Below are 14340 nucleotides of genomic sequence, written 5' to 3' on the forward strand. Positions count from 1 at the left end.
TGTCCTGGGGAGTGAGACAGCCTCTTTCACTCCTCCTGCTGATTCCTCGGCCCTGTGCCGGGAGACCTGGGGCATGAATAGTCCTGAATAGGCCACTCTGAGCTGGCTGGAACATACGGTATGTCTTCACTGCAGATTTAATTCAGGTGATCAGCACTTGGCTTAGCCTAGTGTGGGGGGTAAGTCGCCATTCTGCAAAGCCATATCCAAGTTATTGGGTCCTCACTAGTGCTGCATTCACCAGTGTGTATCGCTAGAACTTCTAGGGACATAGCTCATACTTCTTTGTCTTGCAGTAAGTTGAGCTGCTCTACGATTCTTTCCCATTGAATTGTGGGAGAACTGGTCTGTCCTTCTGAGGGAAGGGAAATTGTGGGAAGGCTTTTGATTACTATCAGCACTCAGATGATTTATCCTGTGCCTTTACTGCAAAGTGGGCAGGTGAAAGGAGCATACAGCCTATATCTGACGATGGACCAGCTAGGCTGGGTTGAAAGCACCATTGAACATGGGTGAGAGTATTGCATGTGTGGATGGGAGGGGGATTAGGGGAAACACCTGAGTAAGGGCCTGAGTTAACTGTAGCAAGAGGATCCTCCATCTTGACTATCCATCATCATTCTACACTGCTTTTTGGTCAGCATTTTCAAAACAGATAAGATGGGAAATTGGCATATGGATTGGGGGCAGCATCAATATAGTTTAGCTTCCTTAAATGTCTAATTTTGTACTTTAAAATGTTTAGGTTTATTGTAAATTTAACCTTAATTCTGAATTCCCTGGTGATAGTGGGGCAAGGTTTGTTTTGGTTTGTAAGGGTTTTACTCTTATTTATTAAAGAAAAGTTAAAATTGAGGGAACATAATAATTATTATATTTGGCTAGGAACTTATTTGGTTTTCTTACAAATGGTTCTAGTGTGGGAGTGGGGAGAGAAGCTGGAAGAGCATTCCCCGCTTCCTATGAACTTCCTCCAGTCTGCTAAGGCAGAGCAGACCTTACGAGGTACACAGAAACGGGGTTCTGCCTGGTTAAATACATCATATCCCTGACGAGTCTTCAGAAGCTCATTGGAGGACTCTCTACTCCTCAGACATTAGGAGGTTCATGGGGCCCTCATAAGGCATGGGTGTTCTTTTGCATGGACCTAAGGAGAGCACAGGAGAGGGGAATGCTTCCTCCTCCACCTTTGTATCGTTCTCATAAAGTTGCCAGGAAGGCATCCCACAAGCCTTATGAAGTTTGCTTCGATGGCTCTTCAGAAGCTATTGGGGACCCAGCCCTTCAGTATGCTGCTCACTGGCCAAGTACGCCTTCCATTCCTCTCTTCCCCTGACAAGCTTTAGGAACCTTGTTCATGTCTGATCAGATAAAATCAGATAGTCAGCACCCAACAAGACTAAACAGGATTCTCAGCCTCCACACACTCTCAGCTAGGTTCCTCAAGGGCTGGCAATGCTATTTAGGAACAATTACAGAATCACAGAAATGTAGATTTGGAAGAAACCTTGAGAGGTCTTCTAATCCAGTCCCCCATGCAGAGGCAGGACCAAGTAAAATTACACCATAGAATATTAGGGCTGGAAGAGATCTCAGGAGGTCATCTAGTCCAATCTCCTGCTCAATGAAGGACCAACACCAGCTAAATCATCCCAGCCAGGGCTTTGTCAAGCCGAGGTTTAAAAACCTCTAAGGATGGAGATTCCACCACCTCCCTAGCTAACCCATTCCAGTGCTTCACCACTCTCCTAGTGAAATCGTGTTTCCTAATATCCAATCTAGACCTTCCTCACTACAACTTGAGACCATTGCTTCTTGTTCTGTCATCTGCCACCAAGAACAGCCTAGATCCATCTTCTTTGGAAGCCCCCTTCAGGTAGTTGAAGGCCGCTATCAATTCCCCCCTCACTCTTCTCTTCTCAGACTAAATAACTCCAGTTCCCTCAGCCTCTCCTCATAAGTCATGTGCCCCAGCGCCCTAATCATATTCGTTGACCTCCACTGGACTGTCTCCAATTTGTCCACAACTCTTCTGTAGTGGGGAGACCAAAACTGGACACAGTACTCCAGGTGTGGCCTCACCAGCGCCAAATAGAGGGAAATAATCACTTCCCTTGATCTGCTGGCAATGCTCCTACTAATACAGCCCAATATGCCATTGGCCTTCTTGGCAACAAGGGCACACTGTTGACTCATAACCAGCTTCTTGTCCATTGTAATCCCCAGGTCCTTTTCTGCAGAACTGCTGCTTAGCCAGTTGGTCCCCAGCCTGTAGCGGTGCATGGGATTCTTCCTTCCTAAGTGCAGGATTCTGCACTTGTCCTTGTTGAACCTCATCAGATTTATTTTGGCTCAATCTTCCAATTTGTCTAGGTCTCTCTGGACCCTATCCCTACCCTCTAGCGTATCTACCTCTCCCCCCAGCTTAGTGTCATCTGAGAACTTGCTGAGGGTGCAATTGATCCCACTATCCAGATCATTAATAAAGATGTTGAACAAAACCGGCCCCAGGACCAACCCCTGGGGCACTCCGCTTGATACCTGCGGCCAACTAAACATCAAGCTGTTGATCACTACCTGTTGAGCCCGACAATCTAGCCAGCTTTCTAGCCACCTTATAGTCCATTCATCCAATCCGTACTTCTTTAACTTGCTGGCAAGAATACTGTGGGAGACCATATCAAAAGCTTTGCTAAACTCAAGATATATCACATCCACCGCTTTCCCCATATCCACAGAGCCAGTTATCTCATCACAGAAGGCAATTAGGCTGGTCAGGCATGACCTGCCCCTGGTGAATCCATGTTGACTGTTCCTGATCACCTTCCTCTCCTCCAAGCGCTTCAAAATGGATTCCTTGAGGATCTGCTTCATGATTTTGCCAGGGACTGAAGTGAGGCTGACCGGTCTGAAGTCCCCCGGGTTCTCCCCGTGGCAGGGATTCAAAGGACTCTGGGCTGCCCGCAGCCGAGGGGAGCTCTGAGTCCTTTAAATCCCAGCTGTGGCCGGGATTCAAAGGGCTCTGGGCTGCCCGCAGCCCCAGGGAGCTCTGAGCCCTTTAAATCTCAGCCACCGCCGGGATTTAAAGGGCTCTGGGCTGCCCACAGCTGCGGGGAGCTTTGAGCCGTTTAAATCCCGGCCCCTGCCCGGCCGCCGGAGCCACGGCAGAGATTCAAAGGGCTCTGGGCTGCTCGCAGCGGCGGGGAGCTCAGACCTTTAAATCTCAGCCGGGCAGGGATTTAAAGGGCTCTGGGCTGCCTGGGAGCTTTGAGCCCTTTAAATCCCGGCCCCTGCCTGGCCTCCAGAGCCGCGAAGGGGATTCAAAGGGCTCTGGGCTGCCCGCAGCCGCAGGGAGCTCTGAGCCCTTTAAATCCCAGCTGTGGCCGGGATTCAAAGAACTCCGGGCTGCCCACAGCCGCGGGGAGCTTTGAGCCCTTTAAATCCTGGCCCCTGCCCAACCGCCGGAGCCGCAGCCGGGATTCAAAATGGATTCCTTGAGGATCTGCTTCATGATTTTGCCAGGGACTGAAGTGAGGCTGACCGGTCTGAAGTCCCCCGGGTTCTCCCCGCGGCAGGGATTCAAAGGGATCTGGGCTGCTCGCAGCGGCGGGGAGCTCTGAGACCTTTAAATCCCAGCTGAGGCCGGGATTCAAAGGGCTCTGGGCTGCCTGGGAGCTTTGAGCCCTTTAAATCCCGGCCCCTGCCTGGCCTCCAGAGCCGCAACGGGGATTCAAAGGGCTCTGGGCTGCCCACAGCCGCAGGGAGCTCTGAGCCCTTTAAATCCTGGCCCCTGCCCAACCGCCGGAGCCGCAGCCGGGATTCAAAGGGCTCTGGGCTGCCCGCAGCCGCGGGCAGCCCAGAGCCCTTTCAATCCCCGCGGTGGAAGCCGGTGCGGTCCAACATGGTGCACTGGCTCTTGCCAGTACGCCGTACCAGACCAGACCAGCTTACTTTCACCTCTGACCTAAGATAACTAGCCAATTGCCCTAATTTCTTAGTATGAATCAGGAGGCTTCTCGTCTTGTACCCTCCTCCTTTGTGTTTCCTCCCCGTATCCCACTTCCCCACTTATCTCTGGGCTTAGGTCACCATCCCCCAGCAAACCTACTTTAAAGCCTTTTCACTAGGTTAGCAAGCCTGCCTGCGAAGATGCTCTTCTCTCTCTTCGTTAGGTGGGTCCCATCTCTTCCTAGCAATCTTTCTTCCCAGAACAACATGCCATGGTCGAAGAATCCAAAGCCCTCTCTCTGACACCGTCTGTGTAACCATGCATTCACCTCCACAATTCGATGGTCCCTACCTGGGCCTTTTCATTCAACAGGAGGCTGGATGAGAACATGACTTGCACCTCAAACTCGTTTATCCTTCTTCCCAGAGCCATGTAGTCTGCAGTGATCAGCTCAAGGTCATTCTTGGCAGTATCATTGGGGCCCATGTGTAGAAGTAGGAAGGGGTAGCAGTCTGAGGTCTTGATCAGTCTTGGCAGACACTCCGTCACATCCTGGATTCTAGCTCCAGGCAAGCAGCACACTTCTCAAGTCTCCTGGTCTGGCTAGCAGATAGATGACTCCATCCCCCTTAGGAGGGAGACCCCAACCACCACCACCCATCTCCTCCTCTTGGGAGTGGTGGTCATGGAAGCCCCATCCCTAGGACAATGCATCCCATGCCTTCCGGCCAATGGGGTTGCCTTCTGATCCCTTCTCTCAGAGGGCTGTTCCAAATCCTTCTCCACAATAGTACCTGACAGAGGTTTGTCTAATGTCGTGGTGGGAGTCTGCTATAGACCACCGGACCAGGGGGATGAGGTGGACGAGGCTTTCTTCCAGCAACTAACAGAAGTTGCTAGATCACAGGCCCTGGTTCTCATGGGTGACTTTAATCACCCCGATATCTGCTGGGAGAGCAATACAGCAGTGAACAGACAATCTAGGAAGTTTCTGGAAAGTGTAGGGGACAATTTCCTGGTGCAAGTGCTGGAGGAACCAACTAGGGGAAAAGCTCTTCTTGACCTGCTGCTCACAAACAGGGAAGAAATAGTAGAGGAAGCAATAGTGGATGGGAACCTGGGAGGCAGTGACCATGAGATGGTCGAGTTCAGGATCCTGACACAAGGAAAAAGGGAAAGCAGTAGAACAGAGACCCTGGACTTCAGAAAAGCAGACTTCGACTCCCTCAGGGAACTGATGGGCAAGGTCTCCTGGGAGAATAACATGACGGGGAAAGGAGTCGAGGAAAGCTGGCTGTATTTCAAAGAAACCTTATTGAGGTTGCAGGAACAAACCATCCCGATGTGTAGGAAGAAAAGTAAATATGGCAGGCGACCAGCTTGGCTTAACAGTGAAATCCTTGCTCATCTTAAACACAAAAGAACAGCTTACAAGAAGTGGAAGATTGGACAAATAACCAGGGAGGAGTATAAAAGTATTGTTCAGGCATGCAGGTGTGAAATCAGGAAGGCCAAATCACACTTGGAGTTGCAGCTAGCCGGAGATGTTAGGAGTAACAAGAAGGGTTTCTTTAGGTATGTTAGCAACAGGAAGAAAGTCAAGGAAAGTGTGGGCCCCTTGCTGAATGAGGGAGGGAACCTAGTGACGGAGGATGTGGAGAAAGCTAGTGTACTCAATGCTTTTTTTGCCTCTGTCTTCACAGACAAGGTCAGCTCCCAGACAGCTGCACTCTGCAGCACGGTATGGGGAGGAGGTGACCAGCTCTCTGTGGAGAAAGAAGTAGTTCGGGGCTATTTAGAAAAGCTGGACGAGCACAAGTCCATGGGGCCGGATGCGCTGCATCCGAGGGTGCTAAAGGAGTTGGCCGATGAGATTGCAGAGCCATTGGCCATTATCTTTGAAAAATCATGGCGATCGGGGGAGGTCCCGGATGACTGGAAAAAAGCTAATGTAGTGCCCATCTTTAAAAAAGGGAAGAAGGAAGATCCAGGGAACTACAGGCCAGTCAGTCTCACCTCAGTCCCTGGAAAAATCATGGAACAGGTCCTCAAGGAATCAATCCTGAACCACTTAAAGGAGGGGAAAGTGATCAGGAACAGTCAGCATGGATTCACCAAGGGCAAGTCATGCCTGACTAACCTAATTGCCTTCTATGATGAGATAACCGGCTCTGTGGATGAGGGGAAAGCAGTGGATGTGCTATTTCTGGACTTTAGCAAAGCTTTTGATACAGTCTCCCACAGTATTCTTGCCAGCAAGTTAAAGAAGTATGGGCTGGATGAATGGACGGTAAGGTGGATAGAAAACTGGCTAGATGGTCAGGCTCAACGGGTAGTGATCAGTGGTTCCATGTCTAGTTGACAGCCGGTATCAAGTGGGGTGCCCCAAGGGTCGGTGCTGGGGCCGGTTTTATTCAATATCTTCATTAACGATCTGGAGGATGGTGTGGACTGCAGCCTTAGCAAGTTTGCAGATGACACTAAACTGGGAGGAGTGGTTGATACACTGGAGGGTAGGGATAGGATACAGAGGGACCTAGACAAATTAGAGGATTGGGCCAAAAGAAATATGATGAGGTTCAACAAGGACAAGTGCAGAGTCCTGCACTTAGGACGGAAGAATCCCATGCACTGCTACAGACTAGGGACCGAATGGCTGGGCAGCAGTTCTGCAGAAAAGGACCTAGGGGTTACGGTGAATATGAGTCAACAGTGTGCCCTTGTTGCCAAGAAGGCTAATGGCATTTTGGGTTGTATAAGTAGGGGCATTTCCAGCAGATCGAGGGATGTGATCATTCCCCTCTACTCAGCACTGGTGAGGCCTCATTTGGAGTACTGTGTCCAGTTTTGGGCCCCACACTACAAGAAGGATGTGGATAAATTGGAGAGAGTCCAGCGGAGGGCAACAAAAATGATTAGGGGGCTGGAGCACATGACTTATGAGGAGAGGCTGAGGGAAATGGGATTGTTTAGTCTGCAGAAGAGAAGAATGAGGGGGGATTTGATAGCTGCTTTCAACTACCTGAAAGGGGGTTCCAAAGAGGATGGATCTAGACTGTTCTCAGTGGTAGAAGATGACAGAACAAGGAGTAATGGTCTCAAGTTGCAGAGGGGGAGGTTTAGGTTGGATATTAGGAAAAACTTTTTCACTAGTAGGGTGGTGAAGAACTGGAATGGGTTACCTAGGGAGGTAGTGGAATCTCCTTCCTTAGAGGTTTTTAAGGTCAGGCTTGACAAAGCTCTGGCTGGGATGACTTAGTTGGGTTTGGTCCTGCTTTGAGCAGGGGGTTGGACTAGATGACCTCCTGAGGTCCCTTCCAACCCTGAGATTCTATGATTCTATGATTCTATGAACCTGTTCTTAAAAAGCTCCAGTGATGGGGATTCAACCACTTCACTGGGAAACCTATTCCAGTACTTAACTACCTATATAGTTAGAATGATTTTTTTTAATCTCACCTAAATCTCCTTTATTGCAGATTAAGCCCATTAAACTTCTTGTCCTACCTTCAGCTGTCATGGAGAACAATTAATCACCATCCTCTTAATAACAGCCTTAACATATTTGAAGACTGTTATTAGGTCTCCCCTTCAGTCTGCTTTTCTGAAGACTCAACATGCCCATGGTTTTTTTTAAACCTTTCCTCATAGGTCCGGTTTTCTAAACATATCATCATGTGTGTTGCTCTCCTCTGGACTCTCTCTAATTAGTCCTAAAGTGTGGTGACCAAAACTAGACACGGTACTTCACCTGAGGCCCGCTAGCGCCATGTAGAGAGGAACAATTACCTCCCATTTCTTAAATATGACATTCCTGTTAATACACCTCAGAATATTTGCCTTTTTTGCAACTGCATCCTGTTGCTGGCCCATATTCTATTTGTGATCCATTATAAACCCAAAATCCTTTCATGACATACTGCTGCTTATCCAGTTATTCCCCATTTTGTAGTTCTTATTTGATTTTACCTTCCTACATGTATACTTGTCTTTATTGAATTTCATCTTGTTCATTTCAGAACAATTCCCCAATTTGTCATGGTCATTTTGAATTCTAACCCTGTACTCCAAAATACTTGCAACTCCATCCCCTCTCTGGCTTGGCATCATCTGCAAATTTTATAAGCATACTCTTCACTTCATTATCCAAGTCATTCATGAAAATATTAAATAGTCCCAGACCCAGGACAGAACCCTGTGGGACCACCCACATATGATTCCCAGTTTGACAGCAAACTAGGCTGACTAGTCTATAATTCCCTGGGTCCTATTTGTTCCTCTTTTTAATTATAAATACTATGTTTGCCCTTCTCCAGACCTCTGGGACTTCGCGTGTCCTCCAGGAAATTTCAAACAATATGATCTGCAAAGCATAAGGTGAACGGGGCAGAAGGGTTGAAGGGTGGTGATGCTTGTGAGGCATCTCAGTGAAACCATTAAGGCTGTGAAAGGTGAGGTTTCCCAGCAAGTCTACTAAGGTTTTCAGAGGGTGAGCAGTCCCATGGCAAACCCACTCAGGTCTTCAGAATGGGTGGAGTGCTCTCTCATCATGCTTCCCTTCCCCCCAACCTATTGATCTCCTGCCCTGACCACTGGTATGCTGGCACTCTCCCAAAATACGCCCATCACCGCTCCTGCAAATGTTTGAAAATCAAAGCAAGTGAGCACCTTAAGAGATCAGCAGGATAGAAATTCTGGGGCTAAGCGGGAACTAGGGGGAGTGAGGAGGCATTACCCACCCCCCAGTAATTCCTTGTCAAATGGATACATTCAATAAACGTATCTATAAACAATGTCTTCCACGCTGTGCTCTAGCTCTGGTCGATTGTTTCTGCTTATCTGATTAATTTTAGCTTGGGTGCCAAAATTCTCCATTTTCCATTGACCGAACCAGCCTCTACCCCTCCTCACCTCACCCCTTGTAGTGAACAGTCCATATTTGGAGATCTACGTCTTCAGGAGAAAGGGCTAGAAACTTACTTTTTAAAAACATTTAAAGCTTAGGTCTCCAGCACTTGTTTGATGCTCTATTTAAAACAGTGGGTGCAGACATGCCTTTCTGACACTACAATTTGTAATATTAATAATTTTTAAATTACAGTTTAATCAGCTAATTTTGGCCCTGGGCACTAGAACTCAACTAGCCAACTGCAGTAAACAAAGTTTTATCTCTTTCCTTCATTTGGATTTTTGTTACAAAGTGGGGAGATGATATTAGAAGACTTCCATGAACTCAAGTGAACAGCTGTGTTTTAAGTGTGTCATAATTCAGGAAACCCTCACTTCAAATTTGATAGAAAAATTATACTGGAACCCTACAACTAACCCACCAAATTTGATGTTGATATTCCTTTGTTTGTCGATTTTATGGGGGGATTGAGTAGGGCTCACAATCATAACCTTACCTATGGAGTGGCATTAGTGGCTAACCACTGGGACAAGTAATTAAAGTAATAAACTACAGAGTGCATGCAAGACGAATTTTAAAAGAGACAGATGACACTGTTATAAATCCCAAATATATGTGAAGTGATGGACACCATACTATTCTTTTCAAAGCACACTTATCTTTTAGCCTATCAGTAATACTCATTTTCTTCAGTTAACTACTATCAGCAACCAGTCAGACTCTATCAATGCAGCAGCATGCAAGCACTGAAAAACAGCTTAATGTAGTATATTGCACTGTGTCTGTGATGAGGTAAGAACATCCCATTATCTTTAACCAGGAATTCATTTATCAAAATCCCTTTTTAGTCCTAGACAAACTATTTGGTGATAGTTCAACTCACCCTTCATGATCTCTTATAAGAACCCTGGCTTTGCATATTTTGAAAACATGCACATATCTACACTTGCAAGCTGCAGACCACTCAATGCTGAGATATAATAATTATTTATAGGGAATAGCATGGTGTTATCAGTTATGTGATGCTTCTCCAATATTTCTCATAAACAGATGCACATGCACTGGGAAAATATGCAGAAAAAAATAGGATATCTAATGACTAGCTTTGTTTGGAGGCCACTTCAATTTAATAATCAGAAAGTAATCGTACCAGCATCCTTGCTTCCCTAATAAGCACATTACATTACTTTTTTTCTTTACGATCACAAAGTCAATTAAAGACAAAACTGAGGGATAAGATATAACAAATTTTCAATCAGATGCACCAGACACTTGAAATCAATTACTGGAAAGTTTGTTATAAATCATTTGATTGTTTGTATTAAAATCACTGACAAGCAACTGATTTTTAATCCACATATTTACAGTTAGTGTTTTTCTAATTTATGATATTGAATATCACAAACTGTGGCCAGTTTGTAAGTTAGATCTTGCATCAAAAGGAATTTTGCTTAGCCATATTAAACAATTAAAGAAAGGAGGAGGGGTCTACCATAAGACTCAGTTTCCCTTTTTATAGGGAACATTTCTTGCACTCAGAAATTTGGCCCAAAATTGTATGCTCCAAAAATGAATTACGGGTACAAATCTGATCACTTGTGCCCTTGAACAACTGCTTGAAGTGGACAAGATAATGGCACAAGTAATCAGAGCTGCACCTGCATTTCAACTGTGTCTACAAAATGTGGATCTTGTTTATGTTGGCAAAACAGAAGAACAAAATTAGAAAAAAATTAACGCATAGTCTATCATTAACAAAAGTAGTAGAAAATGCAGGAAAGAAAAACAGGAAAAAGAAACACTTCTGCAAAAATAAGTACTCTGAAGCACTGAAATTGTGTGTCTGTGATACTTTACACAGTACTTACCTAATATCTGTACATGTTATACATGTGATATGCTGGGTGTTTGTTGTAATGAGGTTCAAAGCCACAGATGTTTCACTGTCAGAAGTTGGGTGTGCTCCACATTTAAAATAAAACTCCTGAAATATTGAAGGAGAGATAAAGAGAAGATTACATACCTGTAGCTCATGTTTTCTCTTTATCTTAGTCTAGTTGACATTTGAGACAGCAGGAAAAAAAATCACCACTGCCAGCAGTAAAGGGAGGTATTCATTACAAATGATTTAGAATGAATTCCCAGCAAAAACTCCTTGCTAGGCAAATATTTTGTTCTTTGTAAAAAAAACCCCAATGAAGACCATATCCCCCATACTGCAGAGTTTCAATATTAGTGGTACACAGTATGATTTTCTGGATCCATAGAGGAAAAGTATTACATTACACCACAGAGGTCTGGGCATTATGATGCACAATGCTACACACTGTAACATATTAATGCTCTTTCATCACAAAAAAAGTTACTGTCATATGAAAGCTAAAGATAGAATTTATAATTCCTGGCTCTAAATAAGTGAAGACTGGTCTTATTTCTGTGATGATGGAAGCCTATATAGTATTACCAGTGACACTAACAAGAAGCTCCAGCTCCCTAACTAAGAACACATTTTACATTAACCACTATATTTGAGTTAAATTATTCTAGACTAGTTTTATACTATATAGCTTCTTATATCACCCTCATCAGCCCAGTATTGGAGTGCTTTCCAGTAGTCCATTAAGCAACATGACTAACATCTGTTGTGCAAGTTGTTCCCTTTCATCCTCTCCCGAAAAGGAAGATTGTGGGTATAGTGTTGAATGCTGGTTTGTGGGGCTCATCCCCGGGGGCGGGGGAGGGGCAGAGAGAACCACAATGAGATATCGGGGTGGGCCAGGTGGACCATAGGGCTTCAGCCAGTGAGGTGACCTGGCTAGGCAGGGCAGCTGCAGGGAGAGCACACAGGGAGTCTGCAGCAGTCAGGGAGTGGGCGAACGTTCTCACCACTGGTGCCCTGCCCTGGACACCCAGCCAGCCACAGCCCTTCCAATTTTAAACCCACCGGACCCTATGAGAATGAAAGGTTCTGGGCAGTAAGGAGGGAAGGGGAAGGAGCCATGGTCCACTACATGCTGCCATGGGCTCCTCAGGAAATTGTGCCAGCCAGGTCCTGCCACCGTGCCAGGAGGGAGCTGTCCACACTGCTCAGTGAGTCTGCCTCAGATGGATAGGAGTCACAAGGGAGCACTGTTATGTAACTCCCATGGGGTGTGGGGGAGAACACAGCTAAAAAAAATCTGGGAACCTTGAGTGTAGAGGGATCCATTACTGGCTGGTGTGCCTCCTCATTGGTGGTCATGGCACAGCAGCTGCCTTTAGTCCATTGCCCTCCGGGGGCAGCTCCTTGGGCCACTCAGTATTTGGTTCCTTCTTGCAACTCAGCCCTCCTGCCAGGAGGCTTAGAGCCTCACTGCTTCCAGGGTAACTGCAAAGTCCAACCAAACACCCAAGGGCTTAGTGCCCATGTAGCAGGCCTTCAGCCCTGATCTGAGCTTAACTGTCCTTGCCGCTCTACTCCTAGGCTTACACTGCCCTTCCTGTGAGTGCCTGGTAGGGACCCCAGGCCTGCTCCCTGCTCCGGGCTCCAGCCCAGAGCCCTTGTGATAAGCAGCAAGAGTCTGTTTCTAGTGATCCCTTGCTGGTTCCCCAGGGTGCTTCCTACCTTTACCTGCTTGCAAACATCTATCCTAGAGCTGCACCCTCCAGTTTTGTCTCCCTGCGGCTTTTCTCAGTCTGTTGCTAAGGAGCTTTCTCAGTGTATCCCCAAGCCTCTCTGGCAGCTGCCTAGAGACACTTAGCCCCTGCTGCCATCTCCTTTCAGGCCCAGGGTACAAGCTCCCTACCACAGCTCTGCTCTTTCAGGTCTACTCCTTTGGCCCTGCAGTCCTTCCTTTACCAGAATCACCCAGTCTGGTTCTCTCCAGCTGGGTCTAATTGTCAATTAGCATCTCCCCTCCTGCTGCCACAGACTGGACTAATTTGTCCCTCAGACTCCCTGTTAACCCTATATTTGCCAATGTGGGGCATATGTTCCTTCACAATAGTGTAGTGCAGGGTTCTCAAACTTCATAGCACCGTGACCCCCTTCTGACAACAAAAATTATTGCACGAAGCCTGAGCCTGCCGGAGCCCTGCAGCTAAAGCCTGATTGCCACCACCCTGGGGGGAGAGACACAAAGCCCAAGCCCAAGCCTCAGGGCTATAGCCCCAGGCGGGGGAGCCTGTAACCTGAGCCCCACCATCCAGGGCTGAAGTCCTTGGGTTTTGGCTCTGGGCAGTGGGGCTGGGCTTTGGTCCCAGCAAGTTTAATTGCCAGTCCTGGCGACCCCATTAAAACAGGGTGGCGACCCACTTTGGTGTCCCTACCCACAGTTTGAGAACCGCTGGTGTAGTGTCTTGTTTTGATAGGGTTTGGTTTCGGAGGGTGTGTGTGTGTGTGTGTGTGTGTGTTGGCATGTGTTTAACTACATATAGCCAACAGTTACTGGGGGTTAAATCATGGTCGCATAATGTTCCATAAGGCTGGAATTTGATCCCTAGGGAGAAAGTATTTTCAAGGCCCCTTTTGGATGAGCTTTTGCCTTTCTGTTTTTCCCCCCTTCTCTGGCCCCAGTTCAGCAAAGTACTTAAGCACAAACTTAACTGTAAGCACGTAAATAGCCCATTAAAGTCAGTGAAACTACTCACATGCTCAGAGTTAGGCTTTTGCTTACGTATCTTGCTGCACTGGGGCCTCTATTTTAAACCTTGTTTCTTTTATATATAGTTCTTCAATCTTTGCATTAATTCATTGACTTTTTTGTTTGAGTGAAACAAATTAGATTTGTTATTTTAATTCAGTCCTGTGAGTTTCTGCTTGCTTTACTACTTCACTTCCCCAATACCATGGAGTACTGTGGTCTCTCTATTTATACAAGTAAAGGAATATTGACCACCCAGTATTCCAAAGCAGGGAGGTTAAGGGCACAGAAAATACAGAACAGAAAGAAAACTTTTGGTAAAAGTGATTCACCCAATAGTAATATACCTTGTTTTTGTCCACAAGCAAAAAGAAATATTGAGCAATAAAAATGGCGAGCTCTAAAACACATGAAATGGCTTTAGACGTAGAGTCTTATGCCTTTTTTTTTTTAAAGCATCGTTATTTCTTTGGCACAGAATTTAATACTATTTTTATCTGTTTGTTTTATTGCAAGCACTGCCAACAATCATAAACAATGCCCTCACAGACAAAAAAGTGCAAAATCTAGTATATTGGTTTAATGGCTTTACAAGTTCTTGATACTCCCCAGAGGCGGCGCTAGCCCACTGAGGGCCCTAAGCAGGAATATTTTGTGTCCCCCTCTGCATAACACACATTAATAATTAATATGGGGCCCCCTTGAGCCGCTTGGGGCCCTAAGCAATTGCTTAGTCTGTTTATGCCTATCGCCAGCTCTAATATTCCCTATCCTTTCTGTTGAGAAAGAATAGAACTTCCTTCTGAGTCTGTAAGTTTGATGAAGAAATATACAGTGAGAATGTGAGAGCAGGCTATAGA

The 14340-nt window shown here is 46.3% G+C and overlaps 1 protein-coding gene across 4 annotated transcripts in view; it reads right to left on the bottom strand.

Annotated features, from left to right (window-relative positions):
• The window catches only part of PRKN (parkin RBR E3 ubiquitin protein ligase), a 1207207-nt gene that overhangs the window by 522795 nt on the left and 670072 nt on the right, over positions 1-14340 (bottom strand). For all 4 annotated transcript variants that reach the window (XM_045009067.1, XM_045009066.1, XM_045009069.1 and 1 more), the window contains one exon: positions 10727-10842. In XM_045009067.1, coding sequence (XP_044865002.1) covers positions 10727-10842 — 116 coding nt within the window. The remainder of the gene's footprint in view (positions 1-10726; positions 10843-14340) is intronic.

Source organism: Mauremys mutica, chromosome 3, assembly GCF_020497125.1.
Source record: "Mauremys mutica isolate MM-2020 ecotype Southern chromosome 3, ASM2049712v1, whole genome shotgun sequence".
Taxonomy (NCBI): domain Eukaryota; kingdom Metazoa; phylum Chordata; order Testudines; family Geoemydidae; genus Mauremys; species Mauremys mutica.